Source organism: Stenella coeruleoalba (assembly GCF_951394435.1).
Source record: "Stenella coeruleoalba genome assembly, chromosome: 14".
Classification (NCBI taxonomy): domain Eukaryota; kingdom Metazoa; phylum Chordata; class Mammalia; order Artiodactyla; family Delphinidae; genus Stenella; species Stenella coeruleoalba.
In genome coordinates this window covers 86679816-86707297 of record NC_137160.1, presented here as the reverse complement: position 1 = coordinate 86707297, position 27482 = coordinate 86679816, and the positions used below count along the sequence as shown (strand labels likewise).

Sequence of the window (27482 nt, the reverse complement as noted above, 5' to 3'; positions counted from 1 at the left end):
GGAATCTGGGGCCAAGATGTCTCGGGTCTTTTATTTTTCTTTGTTGGCCTATCTGCTCAGCATGTAAGGTCTTACAGTTCCCCCACCAGGGATCGAACCTGTGCCCCCTGAAATGGAAGCGCAGAGTCTTAACCACTGGAACGCCAGGGAGGTCCCAAGATGTCTCTTAGGGATCAAGCCCTGTGAAGAGAAAGAGGGAGAGCGTCAGGCAGAGGGAGAAATCGGGCCACAGCAGGGGCTCTGTCCCCTGCCGGCTGAACTGCTGGGCGGTGCTGCCTCCTCTCCCATGCACCTGGCGTGACCTGCCGCAGGGAGGTGACCTGTGCAGCTCAGGCAGAGCCCAAGGGGAGACAGAGAGGGCTGGGTGCTGACTGCAGTCCATCCCGAAGGAGCGTCTGGGGCAGAGATTTACAAACCCCCCATCAAATGAGGGTGCTGTTCTTATTACTTGATGCACATGCACACACACACACACACACACACACACACACACACACACACACACACACACACACACACACACACACACAATCTCTACCTCAGCGCTCCGCCCCTCCGACCCAGCACTGCCCTTCCAAGTCCGGGGCATCAGCTGCCCCCACGCGTGTCTGCTAAGAGCAGCTTCCTGGGTGTCAAGCCCTGCCTTCCCTCCGCTTACCTTCCTCGGCCCTTTTACCCGTGTCTAGCCCCAACTTCTTCTTATTTCCTCAAGGAGAAAACACAGAGTTTTAAAATCAAAACAACAAAACATGAAGACTAAGCACACCAGGCATCTGCATCTCTCACCCACAGGGGGATTAGGGGATGGGCTTTTACCCACGATGATCTCCACGTGTCTCTTCTTAGAACCCCTGGTTTGGCAAGAGGGCCCAGAAAATTAAGGTCATGAAACAGCTTCTTTTTCTGAAACCAAGTCTTGTCACTATTTCCTCTCTCTCTCACCACCTCCCGCCCCCCGCCCCCGTCGGCTTATCTGTGGCAATTCAGCCTGATTCAGACTTGAAAGGCGTAAAAAGAGAAAAGCCTAGATTCAAGACTCGCCAGCCCTGAAGAAGAAAGGGCCGTGGCCAGGACACAAGTTACAGCAGAGCCCCGTGGGCTGGTTCCGTTCTGCCTTTCATCAGATTTAAGTACTTCCGCTACAGGAGGGTCACCAGCTGCAGCTCAGAAATGGACCCGGGCCCGTGCTTCCCTCCGGGTCACTGACCATCCCCTGGTGCCAAGCCTCCCAGTGCCCCCACGTGTGTGCTGTGCCCTTGTCCCCTCACCAGGAAGATCAAAGGGGCCGTCACTAGCAATCCTTTCTAAGATGTTTGAACAACCTAGTGATTTCTGCTTTGCTTTTCTTCACGCCCCTCTAAGTGCTGGAGGGAAGGCCCGCATCCTTTAAAAAACTACAGACTGCGGGCTTCCCTGGTGGCGCAGTGGTTGAGAGTCCGCCTGCCGATGCAGGGGACACGGGTTCGTGCCCCGGTCCGGGGAGATCCTACATGCCGTGGAGCGGCTGGGCCCGTGAGCCATGGCTGCTGAGCCTGTGCGTCCGGAGCCTGTGCTCCGCAACGGGAGAGGCCACAACAGTGAGAGGCCCGCGTACCGCAAAAACAAACAAACGAACAAAACAACAGACGGCGAGAGAGCATCCGGGCAAGAGCGATGCCCGTGCTGGAGGCGGGGCAGCTGGGGGCAGACTTGGGTTGAGTCTGGTCTTTTCCACTTCCCAGCTGTGCGTCCTTGGGAAATGGTACCTAATGTCTTGGACCTCAGGTTGACCTCCCGTGAACTGACAGTAACAGCACCCACGTCCTGGGTTCTCGTGACCACTAACTGGGACCACACCTGGGATGTGTTCAGCTGCTCGGCCGGGCACGTATTACGTGCTCAATAAACCAGGGGCCTTGCTCCTGCCCATCTTTCTTCCAAGCTCAAGCAGCCAAGCCCCAGAGCCGGGAAGGAGCCCGCGTGGCCTCTGCCCATCCTCCTCTCCCTCTCTGTGGCCGTCTCCTGCTGGGACAAATGACCACAAGCCCGGTGGCTTAAAACCACACACATTAGGGACTTCCCTGGCGGTCCAGTGGTTAGGACTCTGCACTTCCACCGCAGGGGGCGCGGGTTCGATCCCTGGTCAGGGAACTAAGGTCCCACAAGCTGTGCAGTGTGGCCAAAAAAAAAAAAAAAAAAAAAAAAAAATGACTTGAAAACCACACACGTTTATTCTCTCACAGTTCTGGGGGCAGAAGTCCTTCATCAGCTTCACAAGGTATCGGCAGGGCTGCACTGCTTCCAGAGGCTCTAGGAGAGAATGATTCCCAGCCTCTTCCAGCTTCTAGAGACGCCTTCCTTGGATTCCTTGGCCCTGGCCTGCATCCTCAAAGCCGGCCGTGTAGCATCTTGCTTCGGTGACACATGTCCTTCCTCTGTCACGGTGGTCGAATGTCCCTCTGTTCCTCTCCTATAAAGGCACTCGGACTACGTTTAGGGCCCACCTGGGTAATCTAGGGTAATCTGCGCATCTCCAGACCCTTAATCACACCCGCAAAGTCCTTTTTGCCAAATAAGGTAACGTACCGGTTCCGAGGATCAGAACCTGGTATCTTTGGGGGCCGTCTTCATGCTACCACACGACCCCAGAGCTTTGCCCCAAGTCTTGCTTAGGATGAGCACGAGCTCCCCTGGAGAGCTGGGAGACAAAGACAAGGGCATAAGGTCTTTTCTTTGAACCTGGCTTTTCCGTCACACGTGGCCAGAGGGGGGCAGCCTGGTAGACCAGCACAGGCTGAGATCGTGGATTCCACAGCAGGACCCCAGGGCCGCATGTCGGGAGCACAGTCAAGCTCCTTTAACTCTCAGCCTCCGCATCTGGAATAGGGGACTGATGCGAATGCTCGTCTCGGGGTTGTTCTGAGGAGGAAATGAGCTAACGTGGGCCTGGATTAACGTGTCTGGATTCTCTGGAAAGCAGAGCCTGGGCCACGGACTGGAGGGCAGCGGGTGCGTCTGGGGACTGATTCCAGGATGTGGAGGCGGGAGTGGGGGGTAGGACAGGACACCTAAATGGAAGAGACGGGAAATGAGTTACTGAGCTAGTTACCACGGCGGGCAGGTGGGGAGAATCCCACTGAGAGGCTCGCAGGAAGCGTGAGGAATATATCTCGGAATCTGCCCGCACAGCTGAGATGGGAGCTTGTCTGCACATGACTTACTGAGGATGTTCTCTGGAGACATCCATCTGGGAGTGAGGGAGGCCGGATGCAGAAAGGGGACAAGCTGAGCCGGGATGGTTTCAGAGGAAATCGAGCCTCGGCCGATCCCCAGAGGAGCTCCGGGTCATGACCTATACACACGGTTCGTTCCTCCTTGAGGCAAACCAGGAAGTCATCGTCGGGCAAAAAGGTGGGCTGAGCGGTACAGGGCACCCAGGTGATTCTGCAGGTTCGGCTCCAGCACCTAAGGGCAGTCTGTCAGAGGAGGTGCAGCACAGATTGTCAGCAAAGCACCTGCAGCAGCTGGGGGTGAGTGTACCCAGCCAGTCGAAGAGCTCCCAGGAGAGGTGGGTGGGCTCCGTGGCATCTGTCGTCACAGCCTCTGCTGTCTCGGAAAGCAAGATCCAGTGTCCACGTTAGGACCAGCTCCTCGTGATTGTGACCCCAAAAGAGTCACGACACTGCTTTCCTCCTCCGCTTTTTCTTGCTCTTGCTTTGGGATGTGATAAGAACTCATACGTCCCCCACCCTTCTCTCCCCTCTTCCTAGGTTTCTGACAGGTGTGACTACGTCTTTGTCAACGGGAAGGAAATGAAGGGCAAGGTGAACGTGGTGGTGAACTTCACGTACCAGCACCTGACCAGTCCTCTGGAGATGATGGTGTGGGTGCCCCGTCTGCCCCTGCAGATTGAGGTCTCGGACACCGAGCTCAACCAGATCAAGGGCTGGAGAGTCCCCATTGTCTCCAGCAAGAGGTGGGTGTGCAGGTCAGGCGCTGTAGCAGAAACAAGTCAAGTGCGCTTAGGCTGAAGACGGAAGTTTACAGGGTAGCCGATTTCAGGCGTGTCTGGTTCCAGGGGTCCGTTGGTACCCCAAGGACTGGGTCTCTCTCCACCTCCTGGCTCCTGCTTGCTTTGTGTTGGCTTCGTCATCCATCAGGCTTTTCTCACGAGGTTCCACACTTTCACTCTACCTTCTCCGTGACTGTGCAGAGAGTACATCCTCTTTTGCCCAGTAACTCATGCAAGAATCCTGGAGTTAAGTGTTATCCTCACTTGGGTTATATGTCCATTCCTGATCCAATCACTGTAGCCAAGGAGGAGAAGGAGGAGGGGGAGGGAGAGGAGGAGGGGGAGGGGAGGGGGAGGGAGAGGAGAAGGGGAGGGGGAGGGGAAGGAGTGGAGGGGAGGAAGAGGGGAAGGGAGAGAAGGGGAGGAGAAGGGGGAGGGAGGGGAAGGGGAGGGGGAGGGGGAAGGAGGGGAGGGGAGGAAGAGGGGAGGGGAGGAGAAGGGGAGGGGTGGGGGAGGGGGAGGGGAAGGGAGAGAAGGGGAGGAGAAGGGGGAGGGAGGGGAAGGGGAGGGGGAGGGGGAAGGAGGGGAGGGGAGGGGAGGGGGGAGGGGAGGGGAGGGGGGAGGGGAGGGGAGGGGACAGAATACACTGATTGGCCTGCGAGGCTGCAGCCACATTCCCCTGGCTGGGGCCAGAGGAGCTAGGGAAGAGGTCAACCCTGCCTGAAGCAAGAGATCAATGCCAGGAGGAGGGAAGAATTGATTCTTGGAGGCCCCAGGCAACGGAGGTCCACTAGAGAGCTGTCTAACAGATGCTACCTGACCTGGGCAGTCTCTTTTTCCCCCAGAATCACTGAGATCAGTTTCCCTTGGGGAGATGAAGTCCGTGGCCTGTCACCTGTGTGCCTCTGGTGGCGTTAGATGGACTGATAAGTCTGCATCGCCCACCTCGGGCAAATAAACAGGCATCAGGTACAAAGAGAGTTTTTTTCAGAGACTCGGTCACCTTGGAGAAACCCATGCTTAAGGGACTTGTTGAAAGTAAAAAGCGAGCATGTGAAGAATTAGCCCAGGAACTATTCCTGGAGTCTGGGTACTCAGCAGGAGGAGTGAACTGGTACTTAGGTGAGGGGCAGCTTTTATTTTCCTTCCCTTGGAAGTCCACCCCTTTGAGTTCTTATGGCACCTGGGAGAGGGCAGGGCTTCAGGAATGAAGGCTTGGGTCCTGCGTGCCGTTGGAAGATGGTTTCGGCCATGACCCTTTCCTTAACCACAGGGGTTTCTGAGGTTGAGGTGGGAGCATGGAGTTCAGCATGATTACTGACGCTACTGAGGGAAAGTGGGTGCAGGGAGAGACTCACCCAAGGACTGGCCGAGTGTGATTGTGAACAGTCCAGGTGCTGTCACGACTGTCCAGCTCAGATACGGCAAGAGAACCACTTCGAGGAGTGAGCAGCTCTTCTGATGGAGACCGTGATGGTGCTGGGAAGGACTGACAGCACATAAAGCATCAGATGTTGAGGGAGCAGCTAACATCTGCCTGCTGCCTGGCCCTCTCTACATTCATTATCACAAAATACCTTCCCTTGAGTTAAACACTCGCTTCCCTCGTGTACTGGTTTGTAGGGCTATACTGGTCACCCAGAGCCTTACTGTATTAATTATCTATTGCTACATAAATGAGTGGCTTACCCCAAAACCAGGTGGCTTAAAAGAAAAGCCTGTCATCTCACAGTTCCCCTGGATCAGGCATCCAGGCCAGGCTTAGCTGGATCTCTCGCAAGCTACAGTCCGGTTGTCAGCCGGAGCTGGAGTCTCACCACAAGGCTCTGCTGGGGAAGGACCTACATCCAAGCCCATGTGGCTCCTGGGAGGCCTTAGCTCCTCACTGGCTGTTGGCCAGAGGGTGCTGCTTCCAGCTGTCAGGTGTCTCCATAGGGCCGCACACAGCACGGCAGCTGACTTCACCAGGGCAGGCAAGAGAGCAGAACCTGGGGCTTCCCTGGTGGCGCAGTGGTTGAGAATCCGCCTGCCAATGCAGGAGACACGGGTTCGAGCCCTGGTCTGGGAAGATCCCACATGCCGCAGAGCAGCTGGCCCCGTGAGCCACAATTACTGAGCCTGCGCGTCCGGAGCCTGTGCTCCGCAACGGGAGAGGCTGCGATAGTGAGAGGCCCGCGCACCGCGATGAGCGGTGGCCCCCGCTCGCCGCAACTATAGAAAGCCCTCGCACAGAAATGAAGACCCAACACAGCCATAGATAAATAAATAAATAAATAAAATTTTAAAAAAGAAAGTATACAAGTAATAGAAAAGGAAAGCAAGATTAATTAAAAAGAGAGAGAGAAGAACAAAGGAAAGAGGGCTGAACACGACAAGTCATAGTTTCTTAAAACCTGATCTTGAAGGTGACATCCCGTAACTTTTGCTGTAAATTTTTTTTTTTTTGGCCGCACTGCGCGGCACGTGGGATCTTAGTTCCCCGACTAGGGATTGAACCCGTGTCTCCTGCATCGGAAGCGCGGAGTCTTAACCACTGGGCCGCCAGGGAAGTCCCGCTGTAATCTTTCATTGGAAGAAACTTTTACTAGGTCCAGCCCACACCCAAAGGGAAGGGGATTTCACAAAGTGAATACCAGGAGATGGGGCTCATAGGGGACACCTTAGAACTCTGCTGACCACACCAGCCCATTCTGACTGGTCAGCGCTCAGGCCACAGCAGGGCTCCGATCTTCTGAGCATCACCCCTGCACATGTGTCTGAGCACCGCCCCCCCGGCCCAGGCTGTGAACTCCCCGAAGGCAGGCCTCATGCCCACTCACCTCTGCAGCCCCTGCCATGCTTCACCCCCAGCCCCCAACCGTTTTCCCGACCAATCAGCACCTGTTCAATCGAACTGACCCCTTGAGGTCAGTTGACCCGACCAATCAGCATCTGTTCAATCGAACTGACCCCTTGACAGGCCAGCTCGGGACAGTGAGGAGGAGGAAGAAGATGAGAAGAAAGGCCGGGGCTGCACTCTCCAGTACCAGCACGCCATGGTGCGGGTCTTGACTCAGTTTGTGGCCGAAGTGGCTGAGCCCGGGGGGCAGCTGGCCCACCTGCTGGGCTCCGATTGGCAGGTGGACATCACGGAGCTGGTAAATGACTTCATGCAGGTGGAGGAGCCCCGGATTGCCAAGCTGCAAGGGGGACAAGTCCTGATTGGCCAGGAGCTCGGGATGACCGCCATTCAGGTAAGACCCCCAAGGCAAGGCCTCTCTGTGTTCCCGTCACGTCTCTACCCAGACGAGAACTCGGCCGTTTGTCATCACTTAGAGCAATATCTATTTTTATTTTTTTATTTTTTTATTGACGTATAGTCGCGATGTACAATGTTGGGTTCGTTTCAGGTGTACAGAAAAGTGATGCAGCTATACGTATGTATACATCTATTCTTTTCCATTATAGGTTATTACAAGATATTGAATAGAGTTCCCTGTGCTGTACAGTAGGTCCTTGTCGTTTATCAATTTTGTATATAGTAGCGTGTATATGTTAGTCCCAAACTCCTAATTTATCCCCCCCCTTTCCCTTTTGGTAACCGTTTGTTTTTTTCCTATGTCCATGGGTCTATTTCTGTTTTGTAAATAAGTGCACTTTACCATTTTCTTAAATTCCACATATAAGTGATATCATATGATATTTGTCTTTCTCTGTCTGGCTTACTTTACTTAGTGTGATAATATCTAGGTCCATTTCTGTTGCTGCAAATAGCACTATTTCATTCTGTTTTTGAAGGCTGAGTAATCTTCCATTGTATATCTATACCACATCTTCTTTATCATTCATCTGTAGATGGACATTCAGGTTGCTTCCATGTCTTGGCTATTGTAAACAGTGCTGCTGTGAACATTGGGGTGCATGTAGCGAATTGGAGTTTGGTCTAGATGTATGCCCAGGAGTGGTATTCCTGGATCATACGGTAGCTCTATTCAACAGTATCCATTTTCAGAGTGAATAGACTGAAAGAAGCTGTCAAATAAACAACAGAAGAGGTATAATGATGGACTGGCTTCTCAGGATGGGTCATGTTTGAAACTCCAAGACATTATTTGTCTCTGAGACATGGTGGATGTTACTATCTTGGGACAAAAGCTCTAAAAATAAAGCTACTATATGATCCAGCAATCTGACTCCTGGGCGTATATCTGGAAAAGACAAAAACTCAAATTCAAAAAGATACATGCACCCCAATGTTCACTGCAGCACCATTTACAACAGCTGAGACATGGAAGCAACCTGAATGTCCATCGATGGATGAATGGATGAAGAAGATGTGGTACATGTACACAATGGAATACTACTCAGCCATAAAAAGGAATAAAATACTTTGCAGCAACATGGATGGACCTAGAGATGATCATACTAAGTGAAGTACGTCAGACAGAGAAAGACAAATACCATGTGATATCACTGATATGTAGAATCTTAAAAAATGATACAAATGAACTGTTACAAAACAGAAACAGCCTCACAGACATAGAAAACAAACTTATGGCTGCTAAAGGGGAAAGGTCTGGGGAGGGATAAATTAGGAGTTTGAAATTAGCATATACACACTACCAGCAAGGACCTACTGTATAGCACAGGGAACTCTACTCATTACTCTGTAATAACCTATATGGGGAAAGAATCTGATAAAGAACAGATACATGTACATGTACAGCTGAATCACACTGCTGTACACCTGAAACTAACACAACATTGTAAATCAACCAACCCCAATATAAAATAAAAGTTTTGTAATTGAAAAATATTTTTAAAAAAGCTCTTGGGGTGGGCTAAGCGCATCAGAATCATGGGTGTGGCCAGCAGCTTCTCACTTGGTCACTCCACCTCACTGACCATGGTCACTGAAAAGCTTCCCATCCCACCGTGATGCTCAGCTGTCTCCACCAGGGCCCAGCCTGCCACATGATGAAACCTGGAGCATTTCAGAAATGTACTGAAGGAAGCAACAGAGTTATTATGATTCCACTGGTCCTGTAAGCACCTGCTGCTAGGAATGGATGGGGTGAACCAGTATGCAACATGGGAGCTTTGAAACAAACACTTTCACAAGACACAGTTCTGGGAGGTCACTTGGGAGTCACTTACCTCCTGTCTGAGAGCAAATATTGTTCCTCAGTGACTGCCCCATTTATAGAAGAGGTGATCATCCTATTAGCCAAACAGTGAGGTTTACTCTATTGGATTGTAGAAGACTTCAAACATTCTGGAAAATGGGCTGATATTTAAGAGAGATCATTTTTGAACCCATTATTATCAAATGATTGAATTAACCCTGAGACGTCTCATTAAAATAGAATATTGCAGCTATCAGTTGGAGAATACATTATAAAATTTTCAGACAGTCTATCAGAAACAAAATGTTTTTATTTGTACAATCAAGAAAATGTAATTTTGCTGTTAACTCTGTACTGTTTTATTAAAAATGTTTTATAACTTTGCTTTTAAATTTTCACATGAAACCATTTGCAAATGACGTACTTAATCTGATAAAATACTTTAGCCACTGGAAAAAAATAAAAATAAAAGAGATCATTTTATTCAAGGGGGAAAGTAAATTACTTTGAACTGGGACTCAGGTGTTACATGCTCCAATGCTCTCTAAAAGCTGCGAAGGTACCCTCTGTGAGGAAAGCAGCCAGAGCATCAGGTGAAAGAGGATGACTGAGTTGGGCCCTAAGTGTTAGGAGGACAATAGGGAGTGGTGAGGAGTGTGGCAAAGGGAGGCTGATACCTCCAAAAGGTGCCAAGAGGAAATGGGAGCCCAGTGTGGAGAGATGCTGCAACTTTTCTAGAATAGCTAGAAATCTATCTTTCATACGAAATCATCTGTTTATTAAGGATGGCCATTCATCCCATTTTGAAGTATTATGTCAAACAAAACACATCCGCCCCATAGACAAGCACTTGTAATCTTCACAGTTGACTTTTGCTTGAAAGATCTAAATTAAAGTTGATCCATGGGCTAAAGTGATGCTGATATCTGGAAACTGGAACCAAGACGACAACTTGACACTAACCACTCAAGATGATCAGTTAACTACAAAGACGCAATGAAACACTGTTCAGAAATCAGGTATTTCTGTGAAAATCAGTGAGTGCGAAGGGGCCAGCTTCCCATGCGTGAAACATGAAAATTGTCCTAGTGGGGCATCTGCTCCTGAGACCCTTCGTTTTTCCCTCTTATTTATGGCCACCGAGTCCTCCTGAGTTATAAATTCATTTGGCCACTTTCTTCTGGGGACTCATGTTTCATACCCAGCGCCATTCAAGGTGTCCCAACCAGATTTAGAAACTGAAGAAGGTATTTGAACAGAAATGTGGGGCTTTGATAAAGGAATTTAATGAATCCAGGGGAAACTATCTTGAGATACATCTTCATAAATATCACCAACAACTTGAAAAGAGAAATACGTCAAAAGAGCTGGGGAAGGGAGAATGAAACCTGTTTCACCCAGAAGGTTAAGGATTCATAGAGGGGAGTCTAAGTCAGCACTTTGTAACTCGGGTGAGGGGCGGGGGGGAGCAGAGGTGCTTCCACAGACAATCTTCCAAAGCAGGATTTCCTCCTCAGGGTCTAAATTGAACAGAAGCTTCATTCCCCAGGGCATCACAGGTGTCCAGAGACCAATGAGACTTTGGGACATCGGCGTCAAGGGTAGGACTCGCAGCTGAGTTTATCAGAGGACGGAAGCTGATATTCCAAAATGCAACTGAGTGTCACTGCTCAGTGTTCCCCAAAGTGTGGAGTGCGAGCTCCCGGTGACACACGGGATGCTTTAGGTGGTACATGGACCGACCGTCTCTTCTTTGTGTGTAACTGGTCATTGGCGATCATGTGTAGAAGAGAGAGATATAGAAATATATAGCTAGCATATCGAAACCGTTTTTCTATGACGCTATGAAGCTTTTTTAAACAAATTATTTACATAAAATGATTTTAAACAAAATATGCACTAAGTAATAGTAGAAATGATCCATGCTGTAGAAGAATCGTAAAGTTAGTGCTGAAATGAATGAAAATGTTAATTCTTCCTCTCAGGGTCTGAGGGCAGTGCACGGTAGGCAATGGAGTTTATTTGATGCTGTGGGTGGGATGCCAGGTCCTACCCCATCCACTCCTTGATACCATCTTGCTGTTACTTAAAAAATGTTATATATTTTCACAAGCAAGCTGTATCTTTTAGAAGAAGGCGTGAGTGGAAAGACCCGTTTTTGCTCCTCTGGCTCTGTCTGTCCCTATCCACCTCCATCGTTTACACCATCGGGGGGATTTCTGGAACCACAGAGAGCTTTTCCTGCCTATGTCGGTTCTGCCTTTCAGATCCTGTCGCCTCTGTCAGATGCCATCTTGGCCGAGAAGACCATCACCGTGCTAGACGAGAAGGTGACGATCACAGACCTCGGGGTCCAGCTGGTGGCAGGGCTGTCCCTCTCCCTGCAGCTCAGCCCTGGGAGCAACAGAGCCATCTTCGCCACCGCGGTGGCTCAAGAACTTCTGCAAAGGCCCAGACAGGTGTGGGGTGGGGATGGGGCACCGTGGGAAGGGGTCACATGTCGGGGGGGGTGTCACACAACAGGCGGGTCACACCAGGTGAGGTCACACACCAGGTGGGGTCATATATCCAGGGGGGTTACACATGGGGGAGTGGGTCACACACCAGGTGAGGTCACACACCAGGTGAGGTCACACCCAGGTGAGGTCACACACCAGGTGAGGTCACACACCAGGTGCGGTTACACAGCAGGTGGGGCCCACACCAGCGGGGGAATCCCACGTCTCTTGGGGTCACGTGGTGGGGTTGCATCACATGTCAGTGGGGTCGTTCACTGGGTGGGCTTCCGCCTCGAGCAGGTCACACTTCAGGTGAGGTCGCACAGTGGGGTGAGGTCACACGTTGGATCAGGTTGCCTGTGTGGTGGAATCACTAATTGGGGTGGAGGGGTCCCGCAAAAGAGTGGGCTCGCACATCGGGCGCTCCGCAGTCTGGAGAGGCGTCGTGAAGGGGCAACTGCTCAGCCTCAGGCTTCCCAGACCCCCCGACGGAGATGCCAGACCCCAAGGTTGCCAGGAGTGATGGATTATAGCGCACCAGGAGCCAGAGAGGCTGGACGCAGTCTCCTCGCGCCCCATCCGCGTCACCTGTGCTGCTTCTCCACCACCCCCCCCCCCCCAGACAGTCCTGGCTCTGGACCCCGCTGACCTCCCCGAGCAGTGGGGTGAAAGCGAGGGCGGGCACAGACTCCAAGGAGGGGTCCACAGCCTTCCGCTAAGTCCCTGCTCAAAAAAATGGGCTAACGGGTCTGGGGGTCGGAAGGAGATTGGAGGAGATGCTTCCACATTTGTCATTTAGCTCAAAGCAGAAGTAACAGGCCAGTGGTGACATCAGTCATGGCCTTCTTTCTCTTTGCTGGAAACCAGCGTGCGCTAATAGTGTGTGTATGTGTGTACTGTGCATATGTGTATGTTTGTGTTATGTATGTGTGTTGTGTGTAGTGTGCGTTGTGTATGTGTACCTGTTGTGGTGTGTATCACGTGGTGCGTGTTTGTGTGTTGATACGATGGTTTCCAAACAAAGAGGACTGTTGGAAGGGCACTTGGAAACGTCATCTGATCTCCTCCCTCATCTGAGATGGAGAAACTTTATTTCTTAGAAGGAAACTGGATGGAGACTTTGGTGAGCCTTGTTTAATGCCCAAGGACGGTGGTCTCAGGCTACTGATTCTGTGCGCCCCATGAGACAGGACTGTCCTCCTGTGGGGATGCTAGAAGGCCTCCAGCCCACATAGGGGGTTTTCGGGCAGCTTTCCTTATTGGTCAGGAGCGCTTCCTGGAAGCTCTTCCCTCGGCAGGTACATTGCCATCTGGGTCCCCTCTTGCACCTGCTGAGGCTGTGACTATGTTTGGGCAGGAAGGTGGGCTAAGCTGTACCTGCCCCTGGACACACAGAGCCTTACCATTTTCCCAGCCCGTACCCAGCACTGAAGGCTCCCCTGCCAGGTGTTAGCTAACCCCTTGTCCTTTCACTGTGGTCTGTGTGTGCAGGGCTTTGGATTAGAAAGCACTTGAAAGTGGATGATCTCAATAATGGATACGAATTCTTGCCAGAGACAAACCTGCCTTTTCTCAGGGCGTGATGCCAGCCAGGTTGCAAGTTACAGATAGCAAAGGAGAAATGACCCGAGGCTTCTTCCTGTCTTCCTGGGGTGATCAAATCAGGTGACTGCCGGTTAGGAGTTAAGGAAGCGATAAGACACAGTTAGAACAGGGCCACAGAGCGAATCCATTTCCAACATGCAGAGTTAGGCACGTGACCCTGAGGTTTGCTCCGTGCTTGCTTTGAATGGAGCTTAGTCCCTGCCTGCAACTTGGCTCTGACATTTCAGTTTCAAGAAATCCAACGTGCGTTTGAAGTTCCTGCTGCAATTTCACAGCCAGTCCGAAGGCCCAGGTAAACCGAGGTCACATCCAGTGGCTTCCGGCCTGTGTCATGGAGGCATTTTCCACTTAGCAGCCACCCCAAGCCGATGGCTAACAAGGTCGGTATTTACTGGCTGTGCTGAAGGAGAAGCAGAGACCACCAGTCATATGTCAGAAGCTCCCTTCTCAGTTCAAAGACCAGACACCACCAGGTAAACTTAACTTCTGTCGTGGTCAGTGGCTCTTAGGTTGCAAGCAAGAGAAATCCCCTTAAGCAAGTTTAAATAACACAGGATTTATTACAAGGATGGTGGGACCCTCCTAGACCCCAGCTATAAGAACTTGGGGAAACTGGGGGGTCGACAGTCTCTCTCACGTCCATCATCTCATTAAATAAATGCCGTGCCCAGACATTTGCTTACACCTGATCCATCGTGGGGCTCCAAAGTGGGGCTTCATTCTCCAGTCTTATATGAGCTCCGACACATCTTCCCACTCCCATCTTAATGTTAATTAATTAATTTATTTTGGCTGTGTTGGGTCTTCGTTTCTGTGCGAGGGCTCTCTCTAGTTGCGGCGAGCGGGGGCCACTCTTCATCGCGGTGCGCGGGCCTCTCACTGTTGTGGCCTCTCCCGTTGCGGAGCACAGGCTCCGGACGCGCAGGCTCAGCGGCCATGGCTCACGGGCCCAGCCGCTCCGCGGCATGTGGGATCTTCCCAGACCGGGGCTCGAACCCGTGTCCCCTGCATTAGCAGGCGGACTCTCAACCACTGCGCCACCAGGGAAGCGTCTCCCATCTTGCTTATTTCAAATTGGAGGGGGACATGCCGGCTGGCTCAGAGCTGCAGAGATGAATGGCTCTGACAGCAGCCGTCCTATGGGTCCAATCAGCTGTGGCCAGGTGGGCAGGCACACAAGCCTCTTAGGGCTGTGCATCCTTCTGGGTTTGGGGTGGAGCAGCTTCTCCGGGAGCTAGGAGGAGGCAGGAGGGAGCAATGGGCCTCCCAGTTTGCTGTCAAGGCCAATGACATCGTCACTGAAACTGAAGGCTTAGAGGTTATCTTGTCTATTACAGTCTCCCTGGACAGACTAGTCCCAAGGAAAGCTGGTCTAAAGCAACAAAGTAAAAAGACAAGGGATTGAGGTGGACACAAGTCTTGACCCTGGCTACTTTTGGGTCTCCCAGTTTCCCCCAACTGGTTGGGTTGGAGAGTGGAAGGGAAGACAAAGATTCTCCCAACAGAAAGCTTCCTAACCCTTCCCAACCCCAACCCCAACCCCAACCCCAACCCCAACCCTAACCCTAACCCTAACCCTTCCCAACCCCAACCCTAACCCTAGCCCTAACCCTCTCTCTGGCTGGTTGGTTTTACTCTTCACCTCCAAGCCAAGACTGTCCACAGGCCAATACAAACCCATCCTTAGATGCTGATGTAGCAGGACCCACACAACCAAAGCCTGCAGCCGCTCTGGGGCACCCTTGTCTAGGTCAGGGGTTTTAACCTGTGTTGTGAGTAATGCACGGAGACTCGGTATTAAAGCAACTTAAAAATAACGTAATAAATATTTTCCGTTTAAACGTGTAACATTTGTAAATGACCCCACTAACCGGTAGATCTCCGTCGATAGGCAGTTGGTTACTCTGCAGAAGTAGATCTTGCACCGCCGAAAGAAGCCATCTTTCTTTCAACACCTCAGGAGAGAAAGCAGATCTTATTAGGGAGGGTTATTCCTGGGCCTGTTTCGTCATTGTCGTTTTGCTGTTGTAGTTTTCTTTGGCTTCTACATCTTTACAGGAATTCATTTTCTTTCATACCCTCAGTACTTCTCGCCTCTTATTTCTACGCTGCATAAAAGGTTTCCCTTTGTTCTTGGAGTATTATCTTTGTGACAGTGTCTGTTTTTACTAAGACTTTGTATTCAGTGAGCTTTGGGGCCTGTTTTGATGAACTTACTCTTTTTCTTCAACAGGAAGCAGCCATCAGTTGCTGGGTCCAATTCAGTGACGGCTCTGTCACCCCCTTGGATATTTACGACGCGAAAGACTTCTCCCTGATGGCCACATCACTGGATGAGAAGGTGGTCTCTATCCACCAAGACCCCAAATTCAAGTGGCCTATAATCACCGCTGAAGCCGAGGGACAGGGTGCCCTGGTGAAGGTCGAAATGGTTATTTGTGAGTCATGCCAGAAATCCAAACGGAAGAGCGTGTTGGCCGTGGGGACAGCCAACGTCAAAGTTAAATTTGGCCCAAACGATGCCAATCCCAACACCAGCGACAGCAGACGCACGGGGGCAGGAGGTCACCTGGATAATAATGTCAGTGACAGAAGACCCAGAAAACCCTCGCAAGAATGGGGGCGTCAAGAGGGACGGTACTACGGCAGTTCTTCTGTGGGCCTCATGGAAGGAAGGGGCTCCACCACGGAAAGGTCCACCTTCCAGAAGAACCGTGGCCAGGAAAGCCTTCTGGATGATGACAGCCATTTGCAGACCATCTCCATTGACCTCACCAGCTTCCCTGCCCAGGTGGACCTGCCCAGAAGCTATGGGGAAATGGATGAGAATGACCTCACGCAGGCCTCCAAAGGGCTGAGCGACTTGGAAATTGGGATGTACGCCCTGTTGGGTGTCTTCTGCCTGGCCATTCTGGTCTTCCTGATAAACTGTGTGACCTTTGCGTTAAAGTACAGGCACAAGCAGGTTCCCTTCGAGGAACAAGAAGGTATGAGTCACTACCATGACTGGGTCGGGTTGAGCCACCGGGCCGAACTGTTGGAGAATCACATCAACTTGGCTTCCTCCCAGGACGAGCAGATCACCGCCATCGACAGGGGCATGGATTTCGAAGAGAGTAAGTATCTCCTCAGCACAAACTCCCCAAACAGCACCAACGGACAGCTGTTCGCATCTTCAGGACCCTCACTCATGGACGGGAGCGATCCGAAAAGCGAGCCCCCAACGTCCCCTACCTCAAAAAGGAAAAGAGTGGAGTTCACCACTTTCACCACCGTCTCTACGGATGACAGATGCCCCGCCGTGAACTCCATAGCGACCAGCAGTGAGGATGCCGTGAAATGGGTCTGCCAGGATCTGGACCCTGGGGGATGCCAAGAGTCATGCGGCTACATGGAAGGATTACATGAAGATGTGTAAGCCGGGCCTTCACAGACATTGGTTCTCACTCACCTTTCGGCCTTTAACTTGGGGATGTGGGGCAACCGTGTGCCCGGTGGGGAAATAAAAAGACGGGACAAGAGCAGGGTGACGCTATCCACAGAGCCACAGACAATGACCCTGGCTCCCCTGGGACGGCCCCGAGTTGGAATTGATGTCAACAGTCCAGGGTCCAATGTTTCTGTCAGTGTTAAGGGGTTTATCATGCATAGCGAGATTCTTACATTGGAAGAAAGATGAGTTCTGAATCACTGAACTTCAGAGAACCTCCAGGAGAGAACAATCCCTCTCTTGCCATCTCACTTTCTTTCATTGAAGCCACACAGCTGCCGTATTCCATGTTGTGGACCACAGGAGAAAAATGAGACTCAGGTTGGGCTCAAGGGGATGGATGGGAGGAAGCGTGTCCTTGGACCTCGGGCAGCACATCTGGCTGTGAGCATATGAGCAGAGGTGGAGTCTAGCGCCACCTAGAGTCAGCTCTTGGGAAGCAAGAGTTTCCAGTTTCGAGTTATTATCTCCCAAAGGCTGGGGCAAAGCAAGGCAATCGCTGAGGAGGATTGAAACGGAACAGGAGGGTAAATAGGCCACCAGTACCTTTGTAACTACATGCCAAGAACCACCACCCAAACAAACAAAAGCGCTCTGAGCCGTTCAGAGCATCCCTTTACTAGTAAACTAGGGAGCCTGGGTGTAGACTTTCAACTGGGTTCGAAGGACCAGAATTTTTTTTTTTTTTTTTTTTTTTTTTTAGCAAATTCACTATGTTCACGTTTGTACTCCTCCCCCACCACGCCCCACATCGCCACCTTTCCAAAAGTCATTGGTCACTCGGCAGTGGAGGGCAGCGTCACCATTCCCTCTCTTCCACTGTGGCGTCTGTGTCAACCACCAGGTGACATTCTACACTGAAGCCCCACTGGGCAAACTTCACACGTGTCCTTCTTTGAAGAGGGTCAGCAGCGCTCACAAGGAAGTCAACACCCAGGGATGCTCCTTCCCCTTGCTTTTCTGGAAAGCAGGGTTCTTCTGTGATGCCTCTGTGGACGGTCCCATCCAGTCTGCTGCTCAAGGTTGATGAGCTAAATCTGGGTGTCCACATGGAGGGTACAGGGCGGGGAGAGTTGGGACTCGGGGTGTGCGATGAGGTGGGTTGGGCAGGAAGCCTGGCCCATTCACACACAGGGGGTGGCGGGGGGCGGGGGAGGCTTCTTCTCCACCTTGGAGGGATGGAGGGACCTGAGGTAACCACCTACGGGGCAGAGAGCTGGGTTATTTGAGTGTTGGGTTCTAAGGTCAGTTTCTCTTTCTCTGTGTGCCTCTCTGTCCCTGTGTCTTTCTGAACCTATCCCTCTGCTTCCTCTCTCTCTCTCTCTCTCTCTCTCTCTCTTTCAGTCTCTATGCATATAATTGAATTCTCCTGAGATCAAGTGTGTAAATTCCACCAGTTCACCCTCTCGACCTCAGCACTCTCCCCCAAACTAAGGTGCTGTCCGTTTGCTCTAAGACTGAGATTCCAGCAGCCATCAGCTACCTGCTCCTGTCCCCCACTTGACTTACATTGTCTGGCTGGGTGATTAAACTGTCACCACTTTTCAAGGATAATCCTTTGCTTTCAGTAACCCCCCCTCATTTCTTTCATTCTTTCCCGCGTGATGTTCCGTTTCATAACGCTGCCGCTGCCCCCTCTCGAATCCGTCTGCGTGCAGAATGTATTGTAGATAGTAAGAATGTAATATATATTTATAAACTTACCGGCTGTAAATATAAAATTTGCCTTCCACGGCTTTATGGCTGTCCTTTGTCTTTCTACACACTGACCCCCTCCCAGCGGTTGGCATCCATGGCAAATGGCCCTCCAAAGCTGAGCTCTGGGGAAATGAAGAAGCAGATTGACGGATCCCGGCAACAATCCGATTACAGTCTTACGCAGCGTAATGCCTCTCTCTGCGTTGAGGCGATGTTGACACATGATGACAAAGTACATTGTGTACTAAGTATCTCTCCTTCAGGACCTGAAAGGAGTTGAAAATCAATCACGTGTGCAGTTCTCTGCTAAAAGCCTGCTGACTGATGGCAGTAAGTGAGAACCACGGCAGGCAAGCGTGTAGTCCAGCCTCCCTTTGGGCTGGAGCAAAAAGGGCTCTGTGCTGTCTTTGGCTCTCACACGTACATTCAGAGGTCAATTTCCTGAGGCACGTGTGTGCCCGTGGTGACTCTGGGCTGGGGTGTTTTGGTTGAGTTTTAGATTCCTCTAATAATCGAATGCAGTCCCGAGACGATTCCCCAGAAAAAGAAGTTGCGTGAAATCCTGGTCTTTGTGCGAACAGTATCAAGTGATGGGTCGCTGACTTATTCACCTGCTATTTATTGAGCACCTCCTGTGTGCTAGGAACTGGTGCAAATACAGGAGGTAAGCGGTAAATACAACAGACCCAGGCCGACGCTCGAAGACCTTGCCTCTAGCCGGGGCTGGGGGATTAACAGCAAACGAAATAATTTTCAGGTGGTCATAAATTGTATGAAGGATAATAAAGCAGGTTACAGAATAGAAAAAAGACTGAGTCAACACTTAAGACTTTGGCCACTTCACCTAAAAAATCTGGATCTCTGCCTTCTCTTGAAAATGCAGACACTCTGGGAAAATGGGGCTTACAATCAGCGTGGCCCTTATTGGACATGGTGAATTTGCTGCTGTCGTCTCCAGGCAGACGTCCCTGCAGGCCTCTTCACACCCAGTCTCCCCAGCCCAGAGGGCAAACTTTCATTTGCCGTCTATGTCACCGTTTCTCCTCTAACAGGGAAATAGTTCTCCCCAGCCATGTCTCTAACCCCCAAGTACAGAAAACAAAAATAGATGGAGGGAGCTGTGTGTTCTCAAGACAGAATCAGGAGAAGTGTATTGTTATATGAAAGGGAGAGCGTACCCCTGTGCGTCTCCTGGGAAGAGAGGGAACATCGCCTAAAGAACACAGCTTACGATGATCACACCGCCCTCTGTGCGCCCAGAGCCCGAGAAAGAAATGCTATGAACGTCTTACGAACTGACTTTTCAACAGGGTGTCTTTGGGGTGTGAATAAAATAAGTGATGCTGCTGGGTTCCTCCTAGCCTGACCTGCTTGCTCATTTCCACCTCCCGCGCCAAGCCCCGGCCCCCCTCCCTGAGACAGTGAGTTCAGGTCCTGTTGCCTAAGACCAGACCCCCAAGCGCATGGAACCCGGCATCATCAGCGCCCCCCAGTGGAGGCCGTGGCTTCCTGCGGCTTTTGGTGCCCCAGACTTGAGCAATCCATTACCAGCGGCCATAACAAAGTCCCGCAAGCTGGGGGGCTTGAGCAGCAGAAATGTGCTCTCCCACAGTCTGGAGGCCGGAAGTCTGAGATCAGGTGTCGACAGCGCTGGTTCCTTCTGAGGCTCTAAGGGACACTCTGGTGCAGGCCCTCTCCGGCTCCCGGAGCCACCCTTGGTGTCTCTTGTCCTGCAGCCGCTTCACCCCGTCTCTGTCTCCATGTTCACGTGGTGTTTTCCCCAGGATGCGCCCGTGTGCGTGCCCAGATTTCCCCTTTTTAGATGAACAGCAGGCAAGTGGGAGTAGAACCCACCCTGTTCCATGAAGACCTCGTCTTAACTAACTGCATCCACAAAGACCCTATTTCCAAACAAGGTCCCATCTAGTTACTGGGGGGTCAGGACTTCAAAACCTGAATTTGGGGGACACAATTAAGGCCATAACACCGGCCTCTGGCCAGAGGTCTAGGGCAGCTAAACTTGTGTGCAGACCCAGGGCAGCTGACTGCTCTACGGACCCACCAGGGCACTGGGCTTCCAGGAACGTGTCTTATCTAGAAAAGCCTCGGTTTCACACCCACTTTACAAATGAGGCTGTGCTAGGACACCCTGGGAGAGCAAGAGAATGGTTTGTCTGTTTCCCTCTGGGGAAGCTCAGAACTGTGAGTTAACTACCCCGTGTGTCATTTTCCAAGATGCAGTCATTAGCTCCCACCGGGGAGCCCCCCCCCGGGGAGCCCCCCCCCCCCGCTTTGCTGTGGCTGCAGCCGTGGAGGCTCCGGCAGGAATGCGGGTGAAGCAGGGATGCTCCCCCAGGGCGGCTCAGGTCCTCCAGCCCAGGGATCAGGGATGACCTGAGGGGTGATGAGCGAAGAGGATGCTGTGGCCAGAGATCCGGATGCAAGTTTGACACCCGACTGGCCCCAGAAGCCTTCCTGTTAAGTTCTCTACCATACATTTTGCCTGCATCTGGCCCCAGCTGACGTGCGTATCACATGATGGGGGGGGAGTGCTAATCTGTGAATCTAGCCTCCTGCACATAGGAGGATTGAAGAGTGCTAAGGCTACGTGTCTCGGGGCTTCCCTGGTGGTGAAGTGGTTGAGAATCCGCCTGCCAATGCAGGGGACACGGGTTCGATCCCTGGTCCAGGAAGATCCCACATGCCGCGGAGCAACGAAGCCCGTGCGCCACAACTACTGAGCCTGCGCTCTAGAGCCCGCGAGCCACAACTACTGAGCCCACACGCCACAACTACTGAGCCCGTGTGCCACAACTGAAGCCCGCGCACCTAGAGCCCGTGCTATGCAACAAGAGAAGCCACTGCTATGGGAAGCCCGCGCACCACAACAAAGAGTAGCACCCGCTCGCCACAACTAAAGAAAACCCACGTGCAGCAACGAAGACCCAACGCAGCCATAAATAAATAAATAAATAGATAGATAAATAGAATTTTTAAAAAAGGCTACATGTCTTTTGGGATGTACACAAACTAGGGGGCTTAAAACAACAGGAACGTATTCTCTCCTCGTTCTGGAGGCCGGAAGTCCAAAATCAAGGAGTTAATAGAATGGGTTCCTCCCTTGGCTGTGAAGGAGAGAATCTGTCCCATGCTCCTTCCCTGCCTTCTGTTGGTCGCTGGCAATCTTTGGAATCCCTTGTCTCTTTCCAAAGACCCTCTTTCCAAATAAGGCCACAGTCACAGGTTCTGAGGGTTAGGATTTCAACACATATTTTGAGGGAGACAAGTCTACCCACTCCAGGGAGGAAGTAGTCCCCTTAGGAGGGGAAAAGTCCTATCCTGATGTTTGCATTGCAAGTGATTTTAAACTTTGTTTTTCAACTGGACTTCAGGAAAAATAATAGGGGAGGTGGACGGAATTTATTGCTCCATAGGACTGAACAAGCGGAGGTGAAGCTGGCTTCAGGAATGGTTGGACCCAGGGTTCTATCTCCTCCCCTCTCTTACTCTGGGCTTAGTATTTGCCTGTTTGATTTGAGGCTTAGGTCATACATACAGTGGCCTCCGGAAGCCCTATCCTTGGCATTTCACAGCAAAGAATCTCAGAGTAAAGACAGTAAGTGTCCTGACACTTTCACATAAAGTCCCTCAATTGACCCCTATTGGCTGACTGGAGTCACAAGCTGAACATAAGTCTGTCACCTGCAAGATGTAATGTTCAGGCCTCCATCACAGACATCTCCCTCCAGCTGGAGCCTGGGGGAGAGATTAGTGCCTTGCTGTTTCAGCAGCCAATCAACTTACAGTTTATTTTTTTCTGGGTTTTTGTTTTGTTCTATTTTCTTTCTAATCGAGGTGTGGAAAAGTTCTAGGTTCAGTTGAAGTTTCTGATGAAGAAACACGACTGAGATTTCTTTCAGTGATAAAATATTTGTATTTCAAACAATGTAGCTAAAACCTGATGTAAATGCCTCCTTTTTTCCTTCTTTGGCTTAATGGGTATCTTTTATTCAGTATGAAACCATTATACTCTTGGTCCACGTGTTAAGAATAAAGGTACATTAAATCTCGGGTAAAAAACAAAAAAGTAGGGACTCAGAGTGAGAAAGGACGAACTTCAAAGGGAGAATCAAGATATTTTTGCCGTAAAAATGGATGTGGGTCCCGCAAAGCGATCGATCCCCTTCTGGCTCTTCCTGGCTTCCTCACTTCTCCCGCCCACAATTCCATTCCCATGAGCTTTGCTTTCTGGACATTCGGGAAGACCCTGGAACCACAGGTACAGGACCCCAGAAAATTGAGGTTCATGCTGAAGAAGAGGTAGCAAATCTCTTCACAAACCAACTGTGTGGGTCCACCCTGGAGACCCACCCATCACTCTCTGGCTGGATCCCCATCAAAGGGTCCCATGGGCCAGCAGACCCTGTGTCCCCTCCTCTTTCCAGGACAGCCAGACTTTGAATTTCTCACGGCGGTTTTTCCCTGATGTTCAATCTAGTCAGATCTGCCAGTTACGCTAATGGACTCAAAGCATGATGGCCGACGTTTGTTTCATAAGTTTAAAAGCTCTGTCTTGCTCTCCTTTGCTCCCCCTGCCTCCAGGGCATTTCATGGCACTTAAATGAATCTACTAAGTAGACAGTCAGTGTTTGCGAAATGAAAATTAACAGGGTGACCTTTTAAAACCGTAATTCAAATCATGTCACTCCCCAGCTTAAAACCCTCCAATAGATGCCCGTAAATCCTAGAGTGAAACCTGGACTTGTACCGTGGCCGGCAGGTCCAGCGCGATGCAGCGCCGCCCATCACCCCACCCTCATTTCCCACTGCAGCCCCTCTTGCCTCACCAACGCCAGCCCCACTGGTTTCCTTCTGTCTATTCTTCTAACAAAAGACGCTTATCCCCACCTCGGAGCTTCTGCCCTTTTTGCCTCTCCTTTCCAGAACTCTGTTCTCCCGTATTGTCACAGGCTTGACCCCTCCTTACCATTCAGGTCTCAGCTCATATGTCACATCCTCAGGGAGGCTTTCTCTGCCCACCTTAGAGTAGCCTCACACCCCCTCCCGTTCAAGTCCCCCTTCTCCTGTCATCCCATTTTACAGACTTTGTAGACAACTCTGGCATTGTCCTTTCCAAGTAGTGCCTTTCCTGTTTGTTGTGTGTCTTCCCTAGCAGAACGTAAGTTCCAGAAGAGTAAGGATCTAGTGCTACCTGTCCTCTGCTGTGTACTCCATGACTAGAGCCATGCCTAGCAAGAGTCAGCAATCAGTAAACATTTGTCTTGACGGATGGATGGATGGATGGATGGATGGACGGATGGATAGATGATAGATGCTTGAATGGATGGACAAATGTTTGGACGGGTAGATGGATGGATGAATGTTTGAGTGAGTGGATGGATGGGCAGACAGACAATGAATGGTTTACAGAGCATGAGTGACAAAGGCATAGTCTGATAAATTAAGCTGGCCACCTAGTGGAAACCAGGAAACTGAATAATAATTTAGGAAACTACTATAATGTAGCTATGCTGCCTCATAGATGTGACACCAGCCTCTTCCCCTGGGCCAGTAGACAAGTCTTCAGATTCGATCACTTCAGGGGTGACAAATATAGGTTGATGCAACTCCTGCCCTCAAGAGGGGCATAGGAGATAATACCTCTTCTCATCTCTTTCTATACAGACCTTGCTGGCTTACTGGCTGTGAGTGTAGCATGGTAACAATTAAATATCCCCCCTCTTCCCAGATCAACCTGTGTGGACGTCTTCACTTTAGTCAGAATCCTGCCAGCTGTGCTCCAATCAGTACCTCCAAAGTCTACTGACAAATAGACATTTCTCTGGCTTTTTCATATCCCCAGGGAAGGGAGAGGTTTCCCTTCTTTGTCTAGAGCCCCCAAATACTTGGGCGTGTTTTAACACATGGAAGTTGTGGTAGAGACAGTTGTTCTCGGTACATTTCCCAGCCAGCCTTGCAGTCCAGTTGGGTCCACGTGACTAGTTCTGGCAACGAGTGAACCGGGATGACAGGTCACTCCCAGAAGGGGCGGTCAGAAGCAAGTGTGAGCGAGCGCCCCATGCTCTCTCTTACCCTGCCTGCGTGACCAGGAAGACGTATGATTTTTGTTTTGGGTTTTTTTTTTTTTAATTAAAATATAGTTGATTTACAATGTTAATTTCTGCTGTACAGCAAAGTGATCCAGTTATACGTACATATATACATTCATCTTTTATATTCTTTTCCATTATGGTTTATCCCAGGATACTGAATATATAGTTTTGTGTGCTTTACAGTAGGACCTTGTTGTTTATCCATCCTAAATGTAATAGTATGCATCTACCAACCCTAAACTCCCACTCCATCCATCCCCACCCCCCCCACCTTGGCAACCACAAGTCTGTTCTCTACGTCCATGAATCTGTTTCTGTTTCATAGATAGGTTTGTTTCTGTCATATTTTATTTTATTGTTTTTTTATTATTTATTCTGTCATATTTTAGATTCCACATATAAGTGATATCATACGGTATTTGGGGAAGACACACGTTGGCATGTAGCACCACCGGCTGGAGGGAGCCTGGGACGGCCCCTGAGTGGCTGCAGGACGCTGGTGGCTCTGGAGAGGATCGGACCCTCCCAGACCCTTCTTGACGAGAAACAGACCTTGATTCTGTTTCACTAACTGCTATATTGGCTTCTTTACAGCAGTACCTCCTCCCACCTGATGAATACACTAGCTGCGTCCAGTAGAAGCTGCTTGGTTTATGGAGTGGCTGGATTCCTGAGAGCCAACCTTCCTGTAAAGATAGGAAGACAGAGGGAGGGGCGACCGGATGCATGCCCGACTGGGTTATTTTTCCCCTTTAAGGATTGCATGACTCGGTTGCCAGTGTCAGCTTGGCCCGAAGGAGCAGAACAAGCACAGTATCTTGAGAGGGAAGAGGTCTCTTGAGGTCTAATTGGGATTCTCACTACCAACTTGAATGATTGGGGACTTTCTTGCCAGTGCCTCATAGCTGGTGTGAGCCAATTAGGCAGCCGAGAACGGACCGTCTCTGCTTTGCTCTTTGCTGTGTCGCCCAGGAGCCCGACGTTCCCCAAAGGCCTCTGTGCTGGCTGGGCCTCCCAGCTCCACTGGCGGCCTTGCTCCCAATCTACCCTTTGAAGCATGCGTATCGACATACAGATGCCGGTGCTATAGTTCTAAGGAGGCAAGTTCCACTCAGCCGTGCTTCCTGGCTCCCGTCCCGGCTCCCCTGACCCACCAAGCAGCTTAAGGTCAGGAAACAGCAGGACTGAACGTGGTTCCAACTGCCACTCCTGTGAGTGGCAGATGTGGGCAGAAATCTGGGCTTGGACCTCAGTGTGGCCTCAGCTGCTGGGAAGGAAGCTGACCTTGCCTGAAGTCCTCTGTGTTCACTTGTTGGTGTTTTTTTTGGTTTGGTTTGGTTTTTGTTTTTGTTTGTTTGGGATTGGAGACTTCAGGATTGTCTATGTAAATTATCAAGTCCTCTGCAGAGAGTGAGTTTTACCTCTTCCCTTCCAATATGGATACCATTTATAGAACATCTTTATTGGAGGATAATTGCTTTACAATGGTGTGTTAGTTTCTGCTTTATAACAAAGTGAATCCGTTATTCATATGCATATATCCCCATATCCCCTCCCTCTTGCGTCTCCCTCCCTCCCACCCTCCCTATCCCACCCCTCTAGGTGGTCATAAAGCACCGAGCTGATCTCCCTGTGCTATGCAGCTGCTTCCCACTAGCTGTCTATTTTACGTTTGGTAGTATATATATGTCCATGCCACTCTCTCACTTTGTCCAAGCTTACCCTTCTCCCTCCCCGTGTCCTCAGTTCCGTTCTCTAGTAGGTCTGCGTCTTTATTCCTGTCTTGCCCTAGGTTCTTCATGACCTTTTTTTTTTCTTTTTTAGATTCCATATATATGTGTTAACATATGTATTTGTTTTTCTCTTTCTGACTTACTTCACTCTGTATGACAGACTCTAGGTCCATCTACCTCACTACAAATAACTCAATTTTGTTTATTTTTATGGCTGAGTAATATTCCATTGTATATATATGTCACATCTTCTTTATCCATTCATCTGTCGATGGACACTTAGGATGCTTCCATGTCCTGGCTATTGTAAACAGTGCTGCAGTGAACATTGTGGTACATGTATCTTTTTCAATTATTGTTTTCTCAGAGTTTATGCCCAGTAGTGGGGTTGCTGGGTCATATGGTTTTTAAGGAACCTCCATACTGTTCTCCATAGTGGCTGTATCAATTTACATTCCCACCAACAGTGCAGGAGGGTCTCCTTTTCTCCACACCCTCTCCAGCATTTATTGTTTGTAGATTTTTTGATGATGGCCATTCTGACTGGTGTGAGGTGATACCTCATTGTAGTTTTGATTTTCATTTCTCTAATGATTAGTGATGTTGAGCATCCTTTCATGTGTTTGTTGGCAGTCTGTATATCTTCTTTGGAGAAATGTCTATTTAGGTCTTCTGCCCATGTTTGGATTGGGTTGTTTGTTTTTTTGATATTGAGCTGCATGAGCTGCTTGTAAGTTTCTGAGGTTCCTGAGGTCAGAGATGGGCAAAGAATGCTCTCCTTAAGCAACAGCCCTGGCTCGCAGCACTGGATCCGGGATGCTCTGCATTACTGAGCCATTCAACAGAGACCTGATTTAATGCAGCCCTTGGCTCAGCGCGCCCGGCAGAGGGATCCTCGGGAGAAGCACTCAGTGGAATGCTGTCAGGAAGACCAACGCTGAATGCTGGGGAGGGGTGATGAGTAGAGGTTGGGTGCAGAGGACGGCCGCTGGTCCCAGACACTGGTGCCTCCGATGATGGATCAGCCTCTAGGAGATCCGTTCTTGTATGGAGCCTGTGCGGAGTTACTTAGGTACCTCACCAAGCGCTCCCCCCACAAAGAAAGCTTCTCTCTCCAAAGTACACTAGGCCATTTATCCCACAACTGGACCTGCACATTTGCACAAAGACAGATGTAGGCCTAAGGATATTTCTTGCAGAGCTCTTTTGAATGACAGAACCCTGGAAACAATCTAAATGTCCATAAACA

At 50.4% G+C, this 27482-nt stretch overlaps 1 protein-coding gene and 1 long non-coding RNA gene across 2 annotated transcripts in view; one reads left to right on the top strand and one right to left on the bottom strand.

The window, feature by feature from the left end:
- Window positions 1-18733, top strand: part of TMEM132D (transmembrane protein 132D) — a 645590-nt gene extending 626857 nt beyond the window's left edge. The window contains exons 6-9 of the mRNA XM_079941954.1: window positions 3750-3955; window positions 6951-7224; window positions 11364-11555; window positions 15433-18733. Coding sequence (XP_079798080.1) covers window positions 3750-3955; window positions 6951-7224; window positions 11364-11555; window positions 15433-16617 — 1857 coding nt within the window. The 3' untranslated portion in view covers window positions 16618-18733. The remainder of the gene's footprint in view (window positions 1-3749; window positions 3956-6950; window positions 7225-11363; window positions 11556-15432) is intronic.
- Window positions 3821-9259, bottom strand: LOC307196724. The gene is made up of 3 exons (XR_013831201.1): window positions 9128-9259; window positions 5350-5480; window positions 3821-4286 (listed from the first exon to the last, which is right to left on the bottom strand). It is a non-coding gene; the product is annotated as an uncharacterized lncRNA (long non-coding RNA).
- Window positions 18734-27482: the final 8749 nt, after the last annotated feature.